This window comes from Tachyglossus aculeatus, chromosome X2 (genome assembly GCF_015852505.1).
Source record: "Tachyglossus aculeatus isolate mTacAcu1 chromosome X2, mTacAcu1.pri, whole genome shotgun sequence".
Classification (NCBI taxonomy): domain Eukaryota; kingdom Metazoa; phylum Chordata; class Mammalia; order Monotremata; family Tachyglossidae; genus Tachyglossus; species Tachyglossus aculeatus.
Window position 1 is genome coordinate 1,413,921 of NC_052100.1, and position 23,735 is coordinate 1,437,655.

Consider the following 23,735-nt stretch of genomic DNA (forward strand, 5'->3'; position numbering starts at 1 on the left):
GTGAATGAGGTGGGGCCCGGGGATGTGGAGGGAGAGATGGAGGAGGAGAGGCTCCAGCTTGGGTCGGGGGTCCGTTCTCCAGGGCAGGGGATCATCATAATTTTCATCCCATCTTTGTCAGCAGGATTTATTGATCGCCCACTGGGTACAGAATCCGGTGTTTCCAAGTATAAAGGACTATATATATGTATATACCTACCTTAGAGCTCTGGATCATACATATAGTATCCAGAGCTCCGTACCTATACATATCTATGATCCAGAGCTTGATTTGGGTACCTATTTGGGACAGAACTCTGTAACAATAATGACGATAATAATAATATCGAGACTGTGAGCCCCACGTGGGACAGGGACTGTGTCCAACCCGATTTGCTTTTATCCACCCCAGGGCTTAGAACAGTGCCTGGCATATAGTAAGCGCTTAACAAATACCATAATTATCATTATTATTATTATTATTATTTGTTAAATACCACTAACAATAATAATGATGATAATAATTATGGTATTTGTTAAGGGCATAGTCTATGCCATGTGCCACGCTAGATTTCATATAGTTAGGTCGGACACAGTCCCCGTCCCACATGGGGTGTTCACAGTCTACGGGAGAGGGACTACATGTGTTTTATTTTCTACATTTCACAGATGAGGAAATTGAGGCCCAGAAAAGTTAAGCGATTTGCCCAGAGCCAAACAGCAAGCAGTGGAGCTGGGTTTGGGATGCAAATCCTCTGGCTCCCAAACCCAGGCCCTTTCCACTGGGGCACACTACTTCTATAGTGGGTACTTACTGTGTGAAGACCATTGGGCTGGGGGCCTGCTTTGTGCAGACAACTTTGGGCACCTACTTTGGAGGAGTTCTGTACTGGGTGCCTACCATGTATAGAATTTTCTGCTGGGCACCTACCTTGTGCAGCATGCTGACTTGGACTCTTGCTGCTTGCAGGGCGCTGTACTGGACGCCTGCTGTGGCAGGGCATTGTACCTGATTTCTACTTTGCACAGACCACTATACTTCATCACTTGGTAGAGTAAGTGCTGCCCCTAGATTCCCCCTTTCCTCAATCCTCACTGCCCCTGGACCTTGCTTGTGGCTCAGCAGAAAGAGCCCAGGCTTTGGAGTCAGAGGTCATGGGTTCAAATCTTGATTCTGCCACTTGTCAGCTGTGTGATTTTTGGGCAAGTCACTTCACTTCTCTGTGCCTCAGTGACCTCATCTGTAAAATGGGGATTAACACTGTGAGCCCCCCTTAGGACAACCTGATCACCTTGTAACCTCCCCAGCGCTTAGAACAGTGCTTTGCACATAGTAAGTGCTTAATAAATGCCATTATTATTATTATTAGTGAGTGGCTGGCCTGCAAAGCCATCTCTGGGCACTTCAGGGGGCCCCAGAAAGCAGGCCCTTCTGCTCTGTTGTGGGCACTGGTGGACTCACTTGTCAGCTGTGTGACTTTGGGTAAGTCACTTCACTTCTCTGGGCCTCAGTTACCTCCTCTGTAAAACGGGGATGAAGACTGTGAGCCCCGTGAGGGGCAACCTGATCACCTTGTAACCCCCCAGCGCTTAGAACAGTGCTTCATTCATTCTGTCGTATTTACCGAGCGCTTACTGGGTGCAGAGCACTGTCCTAAGCGCTTGGGAAGTAGGGAAGCAGCGTGGCTCAGGGGAAAGAGCTCGGGCTTTGAAGTCAGAGGTCATCGGTTCAAATCCCGGCTCTGCCACTAGTCAGCTGTGTGACTTTGGGCAAGTCACTTCACTTCTCTGGGCCTCAGCTACCTCCTCTGTAAAATGGGGATTAAGACTGTGAGCCCCACATGGGACAACCTGATCACCTTGTAAATTCCCCAGCGCTTAGAACAGTGCTTTGCACATAGTAAGCGCTTAATAAATGCCATCATCATTATTAGTATTATTATTATTAACTGTGGCCCTTGGGGTGGGCTGAGAGGCTGGGGGAGGGGGGCCCTTTGGGCTCGAAGTGGTCGCCCTCCTCCTCCTTCTTTGACTTTAGCAGGGTCAGAAATGCTCCACCTCCTCTCCGGGCCCCATCAGAAGTGGGTGAAATGCCCCTGGTCCTCTTACCTCCAACCGGGTCCTGTCCACATCCTTGGGCAGCTGATTGCGCCCCCTGGTGGTCACCAGCAGCAGTTCGTAGGGGTAGATCTAAGGGGCAACGGGATCACAGAGAGGGCCAGCAAAGCTGGCGGAGGAGGAGGAGGAGGCAAGCCGGGGGGCGAGTGATTGGGAGCAGGGTTAGGGGCTGTGCATGCGGGAGGCGAAGGGGGAAAAAAGAGGCTGAGCAGCAACATCGAGGTGCCCAGCCCTCCCCGCCCCCGAGCCTCTCACCCTGGGGTACTCACCAGAAGTCCCTGCTAATAATAACAAGAATAATAGTACTTGTTAAGCGCTTACTACGTTCCAGGCCCTGTACTACGCGCTGGGCAAGCAAACTGGGTTGGACACAAGTCCTCGTCCCACGTGGGGCTCACAGTCTCGATCCCCGTTTTACAGATGAAGTAACCGAGGCACAGAGAAGTGAAGTGACTTGCCCAAGGACACAAAGCAGACAAGTGACCGAGCCGGGATTAGAACCCATGGCCTTCGGACTCCCAGGCCCATGCTCTATCCACTACGTCATGCTGCTTCATCATCATTGTGGCATGTCAGAGGTCAGGGGTTCAAATCCCGGCTCCGCCGCTTGTCAGCTGGGTGGCTTTGGGCAAGTCACTTCTCTGGGCCTCAGTTACCTCATCTGTAAAATGGGGATTAAGATTGTGAGCCCCACATGGGACAACCTGATCACCTTGTATCCTCCCCAGCGCTTAGAACAGTTCTTGGCACATTTGCGCTTAACAAATACCAAAATTATTATTATTATGTTAAGCGCTTACTATGTGCCAAGTACTATGCTAAGCGCTGGGGTAGGTACAAGATAATTAGGTCAAACACGGCCCCTGTCCCCAATGGGGGTCTCAATCTGAAGGAAGAATCAGAGGGTGGAGGAACCTGGACAGGAGCGGTTGAGACCCCCCCCCCCCCCACCCCCCATCTGATCCCATGAGGTGGCGTCCAAGAGGTTGGGGGAAGGGGATTGGGTGGTCCCTGACAGGGTGACTGTGGATCATCAGATGCTGGGGGCCACGGGACAGGGCTGAAGGAGGGTGGAGGGAGAGCGTGGGAAGGGGATGGGTTGGAAAAGGAAGGGGAGGGAAGAACAGAGGAAGGGGAGGAAAGGGCAGAGGGAAGGGGAGAGAAGGGGAAGGGAGGAAAAGGTGGGGCGGGATCTTACCTTGTACTCTAGGAGACGGCAGAGAGACAGACACACACACACACACACACAAACACGTGAAGACCAATCAGTTGTGTCCTTTTTCCTCCCTTCACCTTCCCAAGCCCCGACCCCCTACCCATGGGAAGCTGTTCCAGGGGCTTCTGTCCCCGCGAGGGGCTGTCGGCTAGAATATTCATTTTCCCTTTCAGAGACCCTGCCCACGCGGGGCCTCCTTAAGGCCGAGAGAGGGGTGGGGGCAAACCGGGTGGGGGGAAAGCGACTCCCACCCTCTGACGTTCACAGAAACTCGGTAGAGGGGTCCCAGGGTGCTGCGAGGGTGGGAGAAATGTGGACGCTCACAGGGTAGGGAGTGTGGACAAGGTCGCCCCTCGATGACCGGTCACAGCCCATTCCCACCGACTCCACCCCACACACATGCAAGAAGGTCCAGAGCTCTCCGGGGGGCAGGGGAGGGGTCGGTACGGGACCCCCACTTACCACGCATGCCCCAGTTGACTGCGTTCATGCTGTCGTAGTGGAAGAGCTCTGAGCTCGGCGCCTGGAAAGGAGATCGATTGGGGTTTGAGAGCCCCCCCCTCCTCCCACCCCTACTAAACCTACGACCCTCCCCCTCATCCCCACTCCGGGCTGAAACAGGATTTCAACCTATCAGTGGGAGGAATGGGGGAGGCGACTCTCCATCATCATCATAATTATGGCATTTGTTAAGCGCTTATGTGCCAAACATTCTTCTAAGCGCTAGGGTAGATACAAGGTAATCACGTTGTTCCTCATGGGGCTCACAGTCTTAATCCCCATTTTACAGATGTGGTAACAGGCACAGAGAAGTTAAGCGACTCGCCCAAGGTCACACAGCAGATAAGTGGTGGAGCGGGGATTAGAACCCATGTCTTCTGACTTCCAAGCCCGAGCTCTTACCACTAGGCCATGCTGCTTTTCACCTGAACTGAGTTCCCTTGGAGGTCTCACAGAGCACCTCTGTGTCCTAGCTCTCGGGAGCCTTGGCTGCCACAATTCTGGGGACAAGATTATGTACCATTTCACAGACACACATAAACGCTCGTGCACAGGTGGGATTCTGCCTGCCTTTAGTTCCCAGGAACAGAGAGACTCCTCCCCTAGCCCGGAGACCCTTCCCAAATCTACATCTCCAGCCCTGATCTCTCTTCCTATCTGTAGCCTCACATTTCCCTCCTGCCATCAAGACACGTCTACTTGGATGTCCTACTGTCTCCTCAAACTTAACGTCCAAAGCAGAACTCCTTATCTCCCCACCCAAACCCTGTCCTCTCCCTGACTTTCCCATCACTGTAGACCGCACCACCATTCTTCCCATCTCACAAGTCCTTAATGTTGGCGTTATCCTTGACTCTTTTCTCTCATTCATACTCAGTCTATTATTAAATCCTGTCGATCAACGATCACTACATTACCAAAATCCATCCTTTCGTCTCCATCCAAACTGCTACCAGTTTAATCATTTATTCATTCATTCAATCGTACTTGTTGAGTACTTACTGAGCTTACTTATTGAGTGCTGAGTACTAATAATCGTACTTATTGAGTGCTTCCCTTTATTTACCAGCCACCCCCAAAACCCACAACACTTATGTGCATATCTGTAATTATATCAATATCTGTCTCCCCCCTAGACTGTAAGCTCACTGTGGGGAGGGAATGTGTCTGTCATATTGTTGTGTTGTATTCTCCCAAGCGCTTAGTACAGTACCCTATGCACATTAAGTGCTCAATAAATATGGTTGATTAATTAATTTCTCTCTATTCTGGATTTGCTCTCCTACCCCTTAGAGAAGCAGCATGGCCTAGTGGCAAGAGCATGGACTTGGGAATCAGAGGACATGGGTTCTAATCGTAGCTCTGCCACACGTCTGCTGTGTGACCTCGGACAAGTCACTTCACTTCTCTGTGCCTCAGTTCCCTCGTCTGTAAAATGGGGATTGAGGCTGTGAGCCCCACGCGGGACAACCTGATTACCTTGTATCTACCCCAGTGTTTAGAACCGTGCTTGGCACATAGTAAGCCCTTAACAAATACCATAATTATGTGTTGTTATTATTAGCCCAACAGTTTTCCTCATCCTCAACAACCTTCACCACGGGGCAATGTTTTATTGGGGGAGGGCCCGAGCATTTGGGAGTAGGAGGGGAGCTAAGGGATTTGGGGTCGAAAGCTCCGGGGTTTGGTCGGAGCCCCGGGGTGGCTGAGGCTTAGAGTCCAGCCCAGACAGCCGGCACCCGGGGCCCAGTTCCGCGGAGAAAAGTCGCCCCCTGGTGGTGCAACTTACTCGGTGCAGCCCGTTCCTCCGGTAAGCAGGCAGGGAGGCGGATTTGGAAATGAAGGGATCTGGCGAAGGGGAGAAGCCGACGGCGTCACCGCGGGCCCCACTCGGCTGAGACAGCGGCCAAGCCCTGGGCCGTGAGCGCCGAGGGGAGGAAGAGACCAAGTCTCTCCCTCCAGCGACTCAGCAGAGACCATCCCAAACCCCGGACTCTCCCCCAGGAACCCAGCACAGACCACCCAGCACCCCAGACTCTCCCCAAGGATCCAGTGTGGACCAGCCAACACCCCTGACTCTCCTCTCTCCATCCCTAACTCTCCCCCAGTGACCCAGCACTGACCATCTAACTCCCCCGACTCTCCCCTCTCCATCCCTGACTCTCCCCCAGTGACCCAGCATGGACCATCCAACACCCCTAACTCTTCTTTCTCCATCCACGACTCTCCCCCAGTGACCCAGAGTGGCGAGTGGGGCCCCCACGAAGAGGGGGTCCCGGGGGTGGGCGAGGATGGGAGGGACTCTCCTGGCCCTGCGGACGTGCCGACCGCCGGCTCTCGGCCTCTGATGCCACGGATGCTGTTGCGTGGCTTGGGGAGGGGGCTGGGTGGAGGGAAGGGCAGGGTAGACTCACGAACCGCTGTCTGCCAGGTAGTGGGATCGAGGTGCTGTGAAGAGATGAAGGTGGGGGCTCAGCAGGGGCAGCGGCAGCTGCTCAGAGCCCACCCAAAGGGGCAGAGATTCTCTCCCTCTCCCCGTCTCCCCCATCCTTTCCTTGTCAAAACCGGAATCCTCCGGCCGGTTCTCCCCAGCAAGGGTCCGTGGTGTCACACCAGGCTCTGTAACCATCCTGCCCCTCCTCCCCCCAAAACTGGCCGTGGTCATCGGGGACCCCACCGGCCTCCGGGGCGTCCTTACAGCCGTTGAGAGACGCCTCGTAGCTAGTCGTGTACAAGGCCTCTCGGCTGCCGGTGGAGCTGCGTGGCGGGGTCCAGGGGTCGGCGTACGAATGGGATCGCGCCTTCATCTCCTCCTTCAGGATCAACCGGCCAATTCCGCTCTCAATCTGGGTCACGGGCAATATCCCCGTTCAAGTGCAAGCTCCTCGAGGCCAGGGGCCTCCTTCTTCGTCCGCATGTTTCTACAACCTCGCTTTGCACACAGGGGTTGTCCAGTACAGTGCTCTGCTTGCAGCAGGCACCCCAAGCATGCTGCGGTGACGATGATAGATGATGGGGAAGGGGAGGAGCTGTGGGGTCCAGACAGAGGGGACTAGTGCAGGGAGGGGCTGGACCCTCGCCTGGATGGAGAGTCGCCCCACCTAATAATAATAATAATAATAACGATCGCTTACTATGCACCAAGCACTGCTCTAAGCGCTGGGGTAGATACAAGTTAATCAGGTTGTCCCACGTGGGGCTCACAGTCTTAATCCCCATTTTACAGATGAGGTAACAGGCACAGAGAAGTGGAGTGATTTGCCCAAGGTCACAGCAGACAAGTGTGCTCCTGCCACTGGGTCATACTGCTTCTCTGCGTCTCTAGACTGTGACCTTGTCCTCTGGACTGTGAGCTCGTGGGCAGAGAATGTGTTTGATGTTATATTGTTCTCTCCCAAGCGCTTAGTACAGTGCTTTGTGCACAGTAAGTGCTCAATAAATGCGATTAATAATGATATTAATAATAACAATAGCAGAGGCTGCCTCCCGACCCTGCTGGGGGCTCTGAGGAGGCAGGGCCCGGGACGGGGTCTTGGCAGGTGTGGGGTTGCTCACTTTGTGCATGCTCCGGTCATAGTCATCCTCTTCTCCCCCTGCAGAGAATCGCCGTGCTCGGGGTACTGCCAGGAGACAAGTCCGCTCAGTTTCGGGGTGGGCAGAATGTAGACTATACATGCGAACAGGGCTAGGGCACAGGTGATGCTGGTAATGTGTGTGCGTGTGTAAGAATGCAGAGGTGATTTGGAAGGATTATGATTGTGTTGTGTGTGCAATGTGTGTGTGTATGTGCATGTGAGATGCTGAGGGGTCATTTGGAGGGATCGTGATTGCGTTTGTGTGCACAGCATGGTGGTATGTGTGTTTGTGCATACCTCTGTATATGTGTGTGTGTATGTTTGTGTGCCCGCGGGTGCGGGGAGCTGGAGCTGGGATGATCCCACCTCCTCCCCTCCTTGGGCCCCTCCTCACCTTTGGGGGACCCCTGGTGGGTCCAGAAGTCAGACTCGAAGTGGCAGTAGGGGTCGGGGGAGCCAGCGGGGAGGAACTCGGAGGCCTGCCGGATGTCCTCGCTGGTTTTGCTCTTCGTGGCTGCAGGCGAGCAGGTGCCTGCAAGAGGCCCCAGGTGGCATTGGGAACAGAGCCACCCCCTCGCCCCCCTCGATGACTGCTCTGACTGGATGGGCCGGTGGGACACCGGAAAGGGGCCCAGAGATTTGGGGGGTGGGAGGGGATGATAGGGGATGAGAAGCAGCATGGCTCAGTGGAAAGAGCACAGGCCTGGGAGTCAGAGGTCATGGGTTCTAATCCTGACTCTGCCACATGTCTGCTGTCTTGGGCAAGTCACTTAACTTCTCTGAGCCTCAGTTACCTCATCTGTAAAATGGGGATTAAGGCTGTGAGCCCCACGTTGGACAACCTGATCACCTTGTATCCCCCCCAGCACTTAGAAAAGTGCTTTGCACATACTAAGCGCTTAACAAATGCCATTATTATTATTATTATACCCTTTGGGCTCTCCACCCGGTGACCCCCGGTGGGGGAATGCCATAGCAACTCCAGAGCCCGGGGGCCACAAGGACTTGGGGACCCCCATCTCCCGACCCCATCGTCCCTCACAGCTGAGCACTAGGACCACCAGCCTCATCTGTAAAATGGGGATCAAGATTGTGAGCCCCATGGGGAACATGAACTGTGTCCAATGTGATTACCTTGTATCTAAACCAGCGCTTAGAACAGTGCCTGGCACATAGTAAGCACTTAACAAATACCACAATTACTTTCTGGCACTTAGTACAGTGTCTGGCACATGGTATGCACTTAACAAAAGCCATAATTACTATTACTTACGCGGACGCGCCGGGGAGGGCCGGCCGGGCCCGGGTGGTAGGGCGGTGCAGCGGGGACACCACCAGAAAGAGAAAGGAGACACGAAGTTAGCTCGTCCCCAGGACATCAGTGCATTTCTGCTCCCTCCCCTCGATCACCTTGTCTGTGGGGGGAGGAGTGGGACCCCTCATCAGCTCCCTAATCCCGGCATCTTAGCTAGACTCTAAAATCCTCGGGGGCAGGAACCGCCTCTTATAACTCTACTATACTCTCCCAAGTGCATAATACAGTGCTCTGCGCACAGTAAACTGTCAACTCTTTGAGGGCAGGGATCACGTCTGCTAATTCTGTTGAACCCTCCCAAGTACTGAGTTCAGTGCTCTGCACACAGTAGTTTATAAACTCCTTAAGGGCAGGGTTCATGTCTACTAACTCTAGTAGAGTTAGTTCTCTAGTCCAGTGCTCTAGTCCCAAGTTCTCAGTCCAATGCTCTGCACAGAGTAGGCACCCGATCAATACTGATTAGCTGAGAGGCTGCACTGGCTCGCCCCTACACTGAAATGAGACTTGGAGACTTTGTGGGCCCCCCAAGAAAGGGGACAATCTGGGGGTCCTGCAGCCTTTCCCTCCCCCTCCCCCCGATCCCCTTAGACTTCAACAAGACCCCCGCCTTACCACCCCCACCCCCGCCAGCCGCGGACCGCCCATACCATGCCGTTTGTAGATGGGAGGCCTCCGATAAATGCTACTCTCTCCTGCGGCTACCCGTGGGCCGGGCGGGAGGACGTGAGTGGCCAGAGGGAAGAGGTGGAGAGTGGACAAAGCGAGAGGGTGGTCAGTTTCTTGGACTCACCCATCACTTGGGCTGCCCTGTCCCCCATCTCAGACACTGAGCTGTCTCCTAATGAAACTTCCAAACTCGATCCCTCGAGGCTGCTGGGGGCTGGGCTGTCTGGGGGCCGGGGTGTGAAGTGAGCATGCTCAGAACATTCCCCAAGCAAAGATAGGGTTAACAGTGAGGCATGTGCCGCCACAAGCTCTCTGAAGTGTCCACAGCCTCACCTGGTCCAGACTCCCAGAGAATGCCGAAACCCCATTAAGGCCAGGGTGTGACCCCCAAACCTGGGGACCCAGGTTCAGGGGTTGCCAGCTCTCCCGTCCCTCATTCATCTCAGATCCCTGGGTCCCTGAAGAGGGGTGGGAGCGGGGAACCACCAGAAGCATCCCTGAACTTCCCTAAACTGTAAGCTTTCTGTGGGCAGGGAGCATGTCTACCTACTCTGTGGTGTTGGACTCTCCCAAGTGCTCTGCACACGGTAAGTACTCAGTAAATTCCACTGATAGATTGACTGAACTTGGAGGTGTACTAAGTGCTTGGGAGAGTACGGTGCAACAGAATTGGCAGGCACATTCCCTGCCCATTAATGAGCTTACTGTCTAGAGGGGGAGACAGACATTAATGTGAATAAGTAATTTATTATATATAATTTAAAGATATGGACATAAGTGCCGTGGATGGTATCGATCTGCCTCCAGCTTGGCTAGTGGGCAGACAAGGGGCTGGTTGTATGAAGAACCGGGTTCTTGCCCCAGTTCTGCCACTGCCTTGCTGTGTGACCTTGGAGGAGACGCTTAACCTCTCTGCATCGCTTTGAGCCCAGCCTCCAGACTCTCCCAAGGCCATGGAAAGAAAATAGGCCCCAGGAAACCTGGGTCTACATCCCAACTCTGTCTCCGTCCTCCTGTGTGACCTCGGGCAGGTGATTTAACCTCTCTGAGCCTCAGTTTCTGAGCCTTGGTTTCCTCATCTGTAAAATGGAGAGGCTAATCCTTGCCTTCCTTTACTCCTCAGGGATATTATGAAGATGAAATAGATGAGAAAACACTTGGGGAAAAATGAAGAGTGCATTTCAGTGACAAACTCCTCAAGCCTTCAGCCCAGTGCTGTGTTAGCACTCGCTCACACAGAGAAGGCAGAAAGGAAATGGGACAGGGGAGGGGGCAGGAAGGAAAAGGGGACGGGAACAGGGAAGAAGAGAAGGCACTGTGGTCCCTTGCCAGATCAAGGAATCCCTCTGGTTCCCATCCTGTCTCTGTTGCTTACAAGGCCTGATTATCCCCAGTAGATCCCAAAAAGCAGGGAGCATGTCTCCTACCCCTACTTTACTCTCCAAACAGCCTTGGAAAGTACTCTCCAAATAGCAGGTGCTCAACAATACTGTTACTACTAGGAGTCACCCAATACAGTGCCCTGCACACCACAGGCCCCCACCATAGCGCTTAGTTTAGTGCCCTGCAAAAGTGAGAGGCTCAGAACAGTTTTAGGACCTCAATCAATAGTGAGGATGGGGGTGATGATGATGATGGTACAGTGCTCTGCACACAGTAAGCGCTCGATAAATACAATTGAATGACTGAATGGTGGTTGGTGATTGAAATGCTTGCCTGACTTTCAGCCTGGGCTGTGGGGAAGAGCCGTCCTAGAGAAGCTGGGGCTTCCCACCCTCCCGGCAAAAAGCAGATAGGAGCAGGGATGAACGCAACAGCGAGATGCCTGGGCCACGCAGGGCGGTCCACGCCCACAGACCTGTGCAAGGGTGGACACTGAATGGGGGAGAGGGGAGGGGATGGTTCATGCCACAGACACACGCATGCAGCGGCCGAGTGGCCCGGGCCCGAGGGGGCGCGGAGCCTACCTGGGATGTGGAAGTGCTTGGGTGCCTGGTAGGCGGTGGGTGTGGGGGAGCGCACGTCCAACTGGCTATGGAATGGGGAGCTCCTCCCACTCTCCGAGCCTGCAGCACGGACCAACGTTGGGGGGTGGGGGGGCCAGGCCAGGCGTGACACAAGAGAGACCAGGCATGAAGGAGGCAGGGCATGGGAGGAGAGGGACTGGGGCAGAGGGGGCAGCTCCAGGAGATAATCAGGGGAAGGGGCAGAGAGGGCAGGGCCAGGAGGGGACAGGGGCAGAGAGGGAAGGGCCAGGAGGGACCAGGGCAGAGGGGGCAGGGCCAGGAGGGAACAGGGGCAGAGCCAAGAGGGTCAAGGGGCAGAGAGTGAAGGGCCAGGAGGGACCAGGGGCAGAGGGGGCAGGGCCAGGAGGGACAAGGGGCAGAGGGGCAGGGCCAGGAGGGACCAAGGGCAGAGGGGACAGGGCCAGGGGCAGAGGGGGCAGGGCCAGGAGGGACCAGGGGCAGAGGGGGCATTGCCAGGAGGGACAAGGGGCAGAGGGGGCAGGGCCAGGAGGGACAATGGGCAGAGAGTGAAGGGCAAGGAGGGACCAGGGGCAGAGCGGGCAGGGCCAGGAGGGACCAGGGGCAGAGGGGGCAGGGCCAGGAGGGGCCAGGGACAGAGGCAGGGGGTGTCAGAAGCCAGCTGGGGTTAGTGAGACATCCAAGCAGCGGACTGAGCCGAGGATGAGTTGGGAGGGGAAGGACAGGAGTCCTGGAAGCTGGGGCTGAGTCAGGGCATCGACCCCTGCCCAACAACCCCGGGGTGTCTATGGGGGTAGAAGCCCCTCTTCCACCCCTCCCTATGCATCCTTCCTGGAAGAGCCACCTGCCAGAGGGCCCCTAGCGGTTCCCCACATTGCTAGTTCCCTAGATTGGACCTCAGCCCAGCAACGGGGCAGAAGGGTGAGGGAGGAGCGGGGAGACTCTGAGCTTTGCTCTTGGGCCCTCGGGGTGGGGATGGGCAAGGCCTCACCGGGGTGTCCCTCTCCTCCTCGGGGGGCCCATGGGGCTCCCTCTGTCCTCACCCGAGCGGTAGTAGTGGTGAGGTGAGCGGGGGGTGGTGGGGGACATTCCGTGCCGACTGTAAGTGGGGGAGTCGATGTAACCTGGGCTGGAAGCGCGTCTCTGCCGCAGGTCCAAGCCCTCGTGAATGTCCTGCATCGGGGCGGAATCGGGGGGGAGAAGGGGGGCGGGGTGGAGAGAGAAGAGGGACGGGATGGAAAGAGAAGGGGGCGGGTTGTGGGTTGAAGAGGGGCGGGATGGAGAAAGAGGAGGGGTGGGATGCGGGGGGGGGGGAGAGAGAGAGGCAGGATGAGATGGGGAGAGGAAGGGTGGATTGGGGAGAAGAGGGGAGAGGCAGGATGGGGGAGGATGGGGGAGAAGCGGAATGGGAATGATAGGGGGTGGGATTAAAGGGGGAGGGAAGCTGCATCAGTTGATGGCAGGGCCCACGGCGGGGGCATTGCTATCAGAATCTGGGAAATCTATTCCTGCAAACTCTTCTCATTCAAGAGTACAGTGCTTTGCACACTGTGAGTGTCCAATTCAGTGCTCTGAGCCCAGTAGATGCCAAGTCTAGTGGTCTGCATACAGTTGGTGTTCAATACTGCGCTCTGCACACCGTAGTTGTCCAGTACAGTGTTCTGTACACAGAAGGCCCTCCAGTACAGCACACTGCACCCGGTAGGTGCCCAGTACAATGGTCTGCACAGAGTAGGTGTCCAGCACAGCGCCCTGCACACAGCAGGCACTCAGTAAATGATTCAGTGATTGACTGATGGGTGATAAAAGGTAGAACAGAGACACCCCTCCCCATACACACATACACGACGGAATATTCCCATTACCTGGGAATACGGAGACAGCGTTCCCAGCGACTGAAGAGCCATGGAACAGAGCAGACAGACAGACAGAAACCAAGGCAGAGGCAGAATCAGCGGCAGAGAGGAGTGAGAGAGCGAGATTATAAAATCAACAGGGAGATGTGCGTGGCCAAGCCCTGCCCTACATCACACTGCTGAATCTCTGGCACCCGACCCGTGCCCACCTCAGCCCTCAGTCCCTCCCACCCCAGCCCATCTGAGCTATAGGCTGCCCATCAGAGGGGCCAGGGTTATTCGCCTGCAAGGCCCAAAGTGCTAATGCCATAAACTGAGTTATATATGGGCTATGAGATGCCAATCGTAGATGAGCAAGGACTGTTTGCAGGTAAACTGACTATCACAGAGGTGCCAGGGTTATGGCCTGGCAGGCCCAGAGGAGCTAGGGCTATGGTCTGGTTAACCAAAAGGTGCCTGGGCAATGGTCTGATTTACCTAGAGGTGTCAAAGACATAGTCTGGCACCTCACAGGCACCAAGGTTCCGAGTTCCAAGCCTATCAATTCCAGGCTAACAACAAAATACTGATCACACCCCCAGTAGGCTCCCCAGCCTCCAGTGCCCACCGAGCAGAACCAGTGACTGGGCTGCAGCCTAGCCTGCCCTGGGCAGACCTGGGCTCCCGCTCCGCCTGGTACCTCCCCACAGCTCCAGCGGGCCAGCATCTCGTCCGAGGTGTAGCGAGGATAGGGCTCGTAGGAGGAGAGGTCAGGGTGCTGGACCTCGTAGAGGCCCTTGACCTTGGGCAGGGCTGCCAGGTCTCTGTAATTAAGGATCTCGTGGTCCACCTTAGCCTGAGGGGAGTGGGGCGGAGGCGGAGAGGCAGAGTGGGAAAGAGGGAAAGGGTAGAGGGAAGGTGAGGCAGAGATAGCCCCGCCCCACCCGGAAGAAAAGTATCAGCCCAGAAAGGAAGGAAATAGCACAAGTTCGGGAGGTGGAGAGACTGAATTGGTCAGAATCACTGAACTTGGGTTGCCTTTAAATAGAACATTGGGTGTCCACACAGTAGCTGATTTGGTGAGTTGCTGCACGCCCTGCATTTTGTGTGCTCCTTGAAGGCAGGGAGTGTGTGTCTTACCCCCCTGCTCCCATATTGGTAAATCACTTTTGTCTGTGTCTCCCCCATTAAATTGTAAGCCCTTAGGGAGCAGGGAATACGTACGCTTAACACAGTGCTTAGCACACTGTAGACTCACAGCACAGCACTCTGAACACTGTAAGGGCCCAGCACAGAGCTGTGTGCATGATAGGCATGCAACACAGAACACTGACACATTAGGAGCCTTGCATAGGGCTAAACACTCAGGAGGCACCTAGTACAGCACCCTGCACATAGGAAGAGTTCAATAAATAACACTTTTTGATTGACTGCACAGAGAAGGAACAGCTCTCCCCTCCAGCCCTGGGCTGACTGGCAGAATGGAAGAGGAGGGGGACAGGGCCGATGAGATGGGGATACGCTGACCTTACCCTCATCCAAACTGACAGTCTGTGTCAAACATCCCAGAGCCCAGCCCCTCCCTGAGCCGCCCCCACCCCTGGCCCTGACCAGGGATACGTACACAGATGACACGGTTGGGAGAGCCAATGCTGGACCCTGGCGGGGAGATGGACGTCTCGGACATTCTCCTCAGCTGTGAGGAAAGAAGGTGGGGGGAAAGCAGAGTGGCCTGAGAAGCAGCATGGTCTAATGGATAGAGCATAGGCTCGGGAGTCATAAGGACCTGGGTTCTAAAATTGTTGGCTGTGTAACCTTGGGCAAGACACTTCACCTATCTGTGCCTCAGGAAGATGGTGAGCCCCATATGGGACATGGACTTGGTTCAACCTGAGTAGTACAGTGCTTGGCACATAGTTAATGCCTGGCACACAGTGAGCACTTAACAAATACCATTTAAAAAACAAAAGTGGGCATCCAAAGAACTTGTCTGACACCCCATGGTCAGGCCCCTGGCAGCAAAGTAACCCTCAAATCCTGTTGCTGCCACTTCTGCATGGTTGGTCACTGGACACCCCCCCCCCCCCCCCCAATCTGGACCCAGATGGCCACATTGTCTGAGGTATCTGACCATGGGGTTGGAGGACAGCTGGAAGCTAAAGCAGAATGTACAAGAACCCTATTAAGAAGGCTCTTATTGGGGCTGATCAGGGGATAATTATTTGGTTCATCTTCCTTTTACCTGGGTGCAAACTGCATTTCAATTTCAAAACATTTGAGTGGGACATAAAGTATGTCAATGGAAAGAGCACAGGGCTGGGAGTCAGAAGAGCTGGGTCTAAGTCCCAGCTGGGCCCCTGGCCTGCTCTGTGACCACAGGCAAGTCCTTGAACCTCTCTGGGCCTCAGCTGCCTCCTCTGTAAAATGGGGAGAAGATGCCCTCATTTCCCACCCTCTAAGACTGTGAGCACCATATGGAACGGGGGCTGTGTCTGATAAGAATATCCCGTAACTACTCCACCACAAAGTATAGGGCAGGGAAGTTAGTGAGGACTTAATATCTACTATTATTATTGTTTTCATAGTAGTTGGGCTTTTTACCTTCCAAATCAGGGACCGAGATGGATCAAGCTAAGTGACTCATTCCCTGCCTCCCACCACCCACCTCTTGCTCATGTTGTCACTCCTGACTGGAACTCCCTCCCCTTTCACATCCAACAGATCATGTTAAAGTCCTCCTAAAATCAGATCTCCTCTGGAAAGTCTTCCCTGATTGATATCTCATCTCTTTCCCTCTCCCCCAACCCCCTCAACAGACACTTCAGCACTTTGGAAGTCTTCGACATATGCAACAGATGATCACTCTCCCTACCTTCAAAGAAAAGCACATCTCCAAGAGGCCTTCCCAGACTAAGTCCTCATTTCCTCTTCTCCTAGCCCATTCTGCAGCCCCTTTGCACTTGAATTTGCATCCTTTATTCACCCCTCCCTAGCCCCACAGCACTTTTGTACTGTTGGAGAAGTAGCGTGGCTCAGTGGAAAGAGCATGGGTTTTGGAGTCAGAGGTCATGGGTTCAAATCCCAGCTCCGCCAAGTGTCAGCTGTGTGACCTTGGGCAAGTCATTTAACTTCTCTGTGCCTCAGTTACATCATCTGTAAAATGGGGATTAAGACTGTGAGCCCCCCGGGGGACATCCTGATCTTGTAACCTCCCCAGGGTTTAGAACAGTGCTTTGCACATAGTAAGCACTTAATAAATGCCATTATTATTATCATTATTATTATACCCATAATGCATTTATTTATTTTAATGTCTGTAACCCTCTCTAGACTGTGAGCTCATTGTGGGCAGGGAACGTATCTAACAACTCTCTTATACTATGCTCTCCCATGTGTTAGTAGAGTTCTCTGCACATATTAAGTGCTCAATAAATGATTGATCTCAGCCCCAACGCACACCACAATAATGCTTGTGTACAGATCTTTACACAATTATTTCCTACTGTCTGCCCTATATGTAATTTTATGTAGTATCTGTCTCTCCTGGCTGCACTGTAAGCTCCTTGAGGGCAGGGATCATGTCTACTGTCTCTACTGTATTCCTCCAAGTGCATATTCTAGACTGTGAGCTTGTCGTGGGCAAGGTTTGTCTCTCTCTGTTGCTGAACTGTACTTCCCAAGTGCTAAGTACAGTGCTCTGCACACAGTAAGCACTCAATAAATATGATTGAATGAATGAATATTACAGTGCTCTGCACTCAATAAACTGTAAGCTCCTTGAGGGAAGGGGTAGTGTCTATTAACTCTCCCAAAGCACTCAGGACAGTGCTCTGCACAGGAGTAGACTACCAGCTCCTTGAGGACAGGGATTTTTTCTAAAAACACATAGTACTGTGCTCTAAACACAGTAGACTGTCAGTTTCTTGAGGAGTGGGATCATATACACCACGGCACTGTATTCTCCCAAGTGCTTGTTATCATGCTCTGCACAGAGAAAGGACTGGATCAATAGAATTGATTGATTAATAGATCAAAGCCTGGAACTGCTTACTCCAGCCAACTCTAGCCCTCTGAACCCCCAGGGCCCCTGGCTTGGGGAGCCCCCAAAAGCCCTGCTCACCTTCAGCTTCTTCTCTGCCCGGGCAGCCTGCTTACAGGTAGGGTGCCAGACCTCGGAGCCTGGGAGCAAGAAAGAAGAGCAAAGGGTTAGAGAGCTCAAGTTCAAATCTGGAGGGTTGTGGTCCTATGTGGATGTGGTCCTGCCCCGCCCATGTAGAGGGCAGCTGAATGTCCAGCCTGGCAGAAGGAAAGTACAGCAAGGACTTTCCAGACTTCCACACTGTCCATCCGATCCTAAGCAAAGGCCCCAAGGTTGGCTCCGGGCCCTGTCAACGACCAACCTCCGATGGCGGCATTAGGATGCTAACAGGGACTGCTGGCCTCTGCCCTCCTACACCTCCACCCTCATGGCTGGGGATGGAGCATCCCACACCGCTGACTCTTCCCTCTCCATCCCTGACTCTCACCCAGTGAACCAGCACAGACCATGCAACAACCCTGACTCTCCCCCAGTGACCCAGCCTGGACCATCCCAAATGCCTGACTCTCCCCTAGGGACCCAGCAGGGACATTCTTTCGTGCCAAACCCCTCTGGACCCTCTGGTGTTCCCAGGGGCAAGGCTCCTTGGCAAGCAGATTCCTTGTGCTCGACCCCGCTGAGGGAGGAAGTGTTTCCTGCTGTTTGTTCTGAGTCTGCCCCATCATCCAGCCTCAGTGGGGGACCCCCTCGCTCTGGAGGATGGGTCCCGGGGGCAGAGGGGAATTGGGGGAATAGCAGTTCCACGATGAATGAAAGGTGAAATGCCCCCTCACGCCCTTTCTCGCGTCTCTGGAGCCAGGGGGGTTCCTGCTGGAGCCCGGGAATGGTGCCAGGGCTGGGGGTGGCCTGGCTCCTCCCCGTTAGAGCCATGCCCCCGTGGGAGGAGCTCACCCTGCCATCTGGCGGGCGCGGGCGGTTCGGGGGGGCACTCAGCCTGCAATTACATCCCCCTTCCCCGAGTAATTATAGAGGCCGCAGGGTAGAGCCCTCCCTAATTACACAAGGGGGTGCGTTGGAAGTTGCATTCCCCCCTGTGCCTCTGATGGGAACACACCACTTCCATGCTGCTCTCCCTGGTTAAGTAGGAGGGGGCGGCCGGGGCCACAGCTTCTAAAACTTGTAGTGCTGTACCAACTTGGCAACCTTCAAACTGCTTTAGATGTAGCAGGGCAGAGGATTGGGGCCGTCAGGGGGAGTGGACGGGGCTGGCAGTTATGGGCCAAGCTGTCGGGGAGGAGATGGAACAAGAGGAGAGGGGGAGGGGCTGGCTGAATTCTCCACAAGTCTTCTTTGTCCCTGACCTTGGAGTAGGAGTTCTGCTTATTAGCATCTCCTGGACCCCCGAGAAAGGCCCCCCTGGAGCTGACACTGGGATGGGGTTTTGGGGCACCAGGGTCAAGCAGTAACATCTCAGACTGAGACCGGGGAACCTTGGGTTTCTAGTCCCAGCTCTGCCATGGGCCTGCTGTGTAACTTCAAGCAAGACACTTACTGTCTGGGCCTATTTCTTACTCTCTAAAAGTGGGGCGAAATACCTGTTCTCTCCCTTTAGTCTGTGAGCCCCATGTGAGACAGGGAGTGTGTTCAACCTGATTATCTTGTATCTACTCCAGCGCTTCACAAAGTGCTTGGGACATAGCAAGGCCTTAACCGATACTATTATTATTATTGTTATTATTCTAATTATTAACAAATACCACCATCATTATTATCCCTGTTCTTCCTCTCTCTTGGACAGTGGGCCCCGTGTGGCGCAGGAACTGTGTCTGACCTGACTGGCCTATGTCTCTCCAAGCAATGAGCACATAATAAGCAACTAGTAAATTTTAAAATGATGATTGTTCCACTTCTGCCAGGATAGCTACCCCATGAGCCTGCATCACCACGACTTCTGGATGAGTGACTTGGTCGTCCCCTCCGCACCTACCTGTCAGGTACATTTCCTCGCCTTCGGTGAACATTTGGTGGCAGCGGACACATCTGGCACAGCCTGGATGATAATGCTTCCCTCCAGCCTGGAAGGGGAGAGAAGAGGTTTATGGGGTCATCACCAGCCTGGCTATAGGCCCAACTACCACCTGCCACCCTGTACTGTCCAGACACGGGGGCATTGCCAACTGGCTGGGTGGTAGGAGGAACAGTGCCACAGGGCACTCAGTGGTCCAGACACAGAGCATCATCACAGGACTCAACGTTGAAAGTGGCAGAGAGATGTGGGTGGGAGGGGAAAGGGTGAGCAGAGAAAGTAGAGGATGGGCAGGGTCACCCCTGGGGGTCAACCCCATGGCCCATCTGGCCCAGAACTCAATCAATCAAACAAGGGTATTGACGGAACGCTTATTGTGTACAGAGCACTGTACTGACCACTTGGGAGAGGACGTTACAATGGAGTTGGTAGACAAAATCTCTGCTCTCAGGAAATTTGGGAAGCATCAAGGCCTAGCAGAAAGAGCACCTGCCTGGGAGTCAGAAACATGGGTTCTAATCTCGGACAAGTAAGGTGCTCTGCACCCAGATGATACTCAGTACAGCACCCAGCACCCAGAGGCACTTTTCTTTCTAGGAATTCGCAAAGCGTCCTCAGTGTCACCCCAGGAGATGAAACCCTACGCTTCTAGGCAGTTTGGAGTTTGCTCCTTGCGTGGCTCTTCTCCCTGCCCCCCACCTCCAGCTCCCCCATGAAGAAATTCTCTTCAGCGCTGTCAGAGTCACGGACGGCCAAACTTTGAAAATAGCAACGTACTATTTTCCTTGGCGCGCGGGGGTTGGGAGCCGCACGCGCCGACTAGGGGAACAGGCTTAATTGAGGCCTTGTTTCCTCTCTGACGTCTGGGAACTTCTCGATTACAGACCACGTTCCGCAACCCGGGCCAGTGAGGCCAGGCAAAACTGAGTCCTGGCTCCCTGCCGCAAGCCAGTGTCTCTCCGGGGGCTTCCCGGCACCCCACTCCCTCCCACCTAGATGAATCCAGGGGTAGGGCGTGCAATAAGTGGGCGCAAGCGTATCTCAGTGGAAAGAGCACAGTCTTTGGAGTCAGAAGTCATGGGTTCAAATCCTGACGCTGCCACTTGTCAGCTGTGTGACTTTGGGCAAGTCATTTAACTTCTCTGTGCCTCAGTTACCTCATCTGTAAGAATGTGAGCCCCACATGGGACAACCTGATCACTTTGTAACCTCCCCAATGCTTAGAACAGTGCTTTGCACATAGTAAGTGCTTAACAAGTACCATTATTATTATTATTATTATTATTATTATTCTTACGAGATGTGGCGGGGGAGGTCCTTCCTGCAATTTTCCCTGCCGGGGCCCGGGAAGGAGGGCAGGAGCTCCTCGGGCTCAGCGGAGGGCAGCCTAGACAAAGCCCGCCTGGCACAAGGATGGAATCTGGGCAAGTCCAGGGTGGTAAAGCCAAGATCCCTCCTTCCGCAACAACCGCAGGACCAGTAGTGCTGATGGAAGTGTTTCCATGGTAACAGACCACACGGAGTAGGGGGAGCATGATGGGAGGGTGGCCAGGGGTCACCAAGGCTGGAAGCATCTTAGCCGGGGGGCCAGGGTGACGCCACTCACGTGCCAGGGGCTGAGGCTGGGCAGCGGGGAAGGGCTGGCACTAGTAATTATTATTATTATTATTATTAATATGGTATTTGTTAAGCGCTTACTATATGCCAAGCACTGTTCTAAGCGCTGAGATAGATACAAGGTAACTAGGTTGTCCCTCAGTCTTATTCCTCATTTTAAGATGAGGTAATTGAGGCACAGAGAAGTTAAGCCGCTCTGCCCGAGGTCCCACAGCAGATAAGTGATGGAGCTGGGATTAGAACCCACATCCCCTGACTCCCAAGCCCAGAAGTAGTGTGGCTCAGTGGGAAAAGCCCGGGTTGGGAGCCAGAGGTCATGGGTTCAAATTCCAGCTCTGCCAATTGTCAGCTGTGTGACTTTGGGCAAGTCACTTCACTTCTCTGTGCCTCAGTTTGCTCATCTGTAAAATGGGGATTAAGGCTGTGAGCCCCCCTTGGGACAACCTGATCACCTTGTAACCTCCCCAGCATTTAGAACGGTGCTTGGCACATAGTGCTTAATAAATGCCATCACTATTATTGATGATTTGACACCTTTCCACATGTTTTGTTTTGTTGTCTGTTTCCCCCTTCTAGACTGTGAGCCCGTTGTTGGGTAGGGACCGTCTCTATATGTTGCCGACTTGGATTTCCCAAGTGCTTAGTACAGTGCTCTGCACACAGTAAGCACTCAATAAATACGACTGAATGAATGAATGAATGCTCTTGCCACTAAGACATGCTGCTTCTCTATCTCCCCCACTCTGCCAACACCCGGGTCTCCAGCTCCCGGCCCCCCCGCCAACCCCGGGGCGGAGTGTGACCCCCACACACCTCCAGGACGCGGCCACTGATGTAACGGCTGCAGGTTTCACACTTGATGCCGAACTGGGCATGATAATCGGCCTCGCAGTAGGGGACACCGTCCCTGCCGGGGTCGACCATCAGTCCTTCCGTCCGTCGGTCGGCTCCACGGTCAGTAAGGTAGCAGCCGAGCATCCCGGGGTAGGGCGAACGCAGTGCTCAACGTGTACAGGTGCACCGCCCCCTCCCCCAGGAAGGGGAGAAGAGCTTGGGCTGGGAGGGGTCCTGGGGGAAGGCCTGCCCGGAGGATGCCCCCTACCCCCAACCCCGGCACAATGGGGGCTCCCAGGGTTGCACGAGGACCCTCACTTGCTGATGTATTCTCCGGTCAGGATGACCCCACAGGTCTGGCACTTGAAGCAGCTGACATGCCATTGTTTGTCCAACGCCAGCAGGGACTGTCCGTGTTTGATTTCCTCTGAGCAACCGGCACAGTCTGGAGAGCCAAGGAGAAGACCCCCATTGCTGAGCCAATGCCCCCCTGCACCTCCCCCAGCAAGCTGGACAGTCCAGACAGCCAAGGAGACCCTCCTCCACCACTGAGCCAGCTCCTCGCCACAACTGGTGCAGTCTAGAGATCCAAGAAGACCCCCCCAAAAAACATATACCGCTGAGTCAGCCTCCCTCCACAACTAGCACGAACTGAAGAGCCAAGAAAATGCCCCCACTGCTAAGCCAGCTCCCTCCTAGCTGGTGCATTCTGGGGAGACCCCCCCGCCATGCCCACTACTGAGCCAGACCCCTTCCCCAATAGCTGTGCAGTCTTGGGAGGCAAGGGAACCCCTTACCAAGCCTTTCCCATACCAAGCCTTTCCCATCCCCACTGCCCCCTCCCCACTGTCTCCTCCAACCTTTAGCCTGTAAGCTTGTTGTGGGCAGGGGATGTGTCTGTTTACTGTTATACTGTACTCTCCCAACAGCTCAGTACAGTACTCTACACACAGTAAGCACTCAATAAATACAATTGAATGAATGAATCTCCTCAGGCCAGGTCAGATGCAGAAGCCCACCAAGCCAGGGCAGTGGTCCCTGGCCCGGATGGATGGAGGGAAAACATATCTTTCCCAGGGCATTTGGGGAGGAGCAAGCATGTGGCTGGGAGCCAGGAAATGGAAGTTCTACTCATCGCTCTTTCCCAGTCCACCTCAGGCAGGACACTTAAATCTCACTGAGCCTCAACTTCCACATATGTATAATGGGGATAAGATTCCTGTTCTCCCTCCCTCTTAGACTGGGAGCCCTGTGTGGGATAGGCACTGTGTCCAACCTGATTATCTTGTCTCCACCAAACACTCAGCACATAGTGCTGAGCTATGTGCTTGGCACATAGTAAGCTGAATCCATTAGCACAACTATAAATAGAATTTATTGAATCCCTACCAATGCAGAACGTTGTGCTGAATGCTTGGGAAAATACAAGAGAGTTAGTAGACACGATTCCTGCTCTCAAGGAATTTACCATACAGCAGGGGAGATGGACACTAAAATAAGTTACAGTTCAGAGGAAGCAATAGGATATAAAAATGTGTACGTCAGTACTACTGAGGTGCTAGGGTTGTGGGAGAAGGGTAACGCAAAATTGCTAAAAGACATTTTGGGGGAAAATAGGGTGGGGAGTGAGAGATTAATCAGGGTAGGTCTCCTGGAGGAGATGCGATTTGAGTAGGGCTTTGAAGACGTGGAGAGTAGTGGTCTGCCAGATGTGAAGGGGGAAGGAATTCCAAGCAGCGGGGAGGAGGTGAAACAGAGACAGGAGACAGGAGAATGAGGCACAGTGAGTAGATTGGCTTGAAGAGTGTAAGATGGGGGCTAATGACATATGAACGTGGAAAAGTAGGATTGGCTAAGTAGCACTTTATATACTATTTGCATTTGTGCCCATCTTTATACTCATGAGTACATTCAATGATGCTTTTTCTGATTCCTCGCCTGGTAAATAATCTTATGTCAATCGCTCCAGTGGGGAGGGAACCGGTCTGGACTTTCTGTTGTAGTTTCCCAAGAGTCCACTACAGGGGCG

General features: G+C 54.0%; 1 protein-coding gene across 6 annotated transcripts in view; it reads right to left on the minus strand.

Annotated features, from left to right (window-relative positions):
• Positions 1 to 23,735, minus strand: part of ABLIM3 (actin binding LIM protein family member 3) — a 37,864-nt gene that overhangs the window by 1,293 nt on the left and 12,836 nt on the right. Inside the window, exons 5-22 of one of the 6 annotated variants that reach the window (XR_005457172.1) lie at positions 22,025 to 22,151; positions 21,686 to 21,779; positions 19,217 to 19,304; positions 17,311 to 17,369; positions 14,815 to 14,886; positions 13,891 to 14,046; positions 13,221 to 13,250; positions 12,399 to 12,528; positions 11,338 to 11,436; positions 9,352 to 9,402; positions 7,784 to 7,903; positions 7,370 to 7,434; positions 6,513 to 6,660; positions 6,233 to 6,262; positions 5,604 to 5,662; positions 3,776 to 3,836; positions 3,296 to 3,303; positions 2,089 to 2,206 (exon numbers count right to left, since the gene is read on the minus strand). Coding sequence is in view for 5 of the 6 variants with exons in the window: in XM_038770619.1 (XP_038626547.1) it covers positions 2,089 to 2,169; positions 3,296 to 3,303; positions 3,776 to 3,836; positions 5,604 to 5,662; positions 6,233 to 6,262; positions 6,513 to 6,660; positions 7,370 to 7,434; positions 7,784 to 7,903; positions 9,352 to 9,402; positions 11,338 to 11,436; positions 12,399 to 12,528; positions 13,221 to 13,250; positions 13,891 to 14,046; positions 14,815 to 14,886; positions 17,311 to 17,369; positions 19,217 to 19,304; positions 21,686 to 21,779; positions 22,025 to 22,151 (1,478 nt within the window). In the remaining variant the exon portion in view is untranslated. The remainder of the gene's footprint in view (positions 1 to 2,088; positions 2,207 to 3,295; positions 3,304 to 3,775; positions 3,837 to 5,603; positions 5,663 to 6,232; positions 6,263 to 6,512; positions 6,661 to 7,369; positions 7,435 to 7,783; positions 7,904 to 9,351; positions 9,403 to 11,337; positions 11,437 to 12,398; positions 12,529 to 13,220; positions 13,251 to 13,890; positions 14,047 to 14,814; positions 14,887 to 17,310; positions 17,370 to 19,216; positions 19,305 to 21,685; positions 21,780 to 22,024; positions 22,152 to 23,735) is intronic. The other 5 variants (XM_038770620.1, XM_038770619.1, XM_038770621.1 and 2 more) reach the window with 5 other exon arrangements.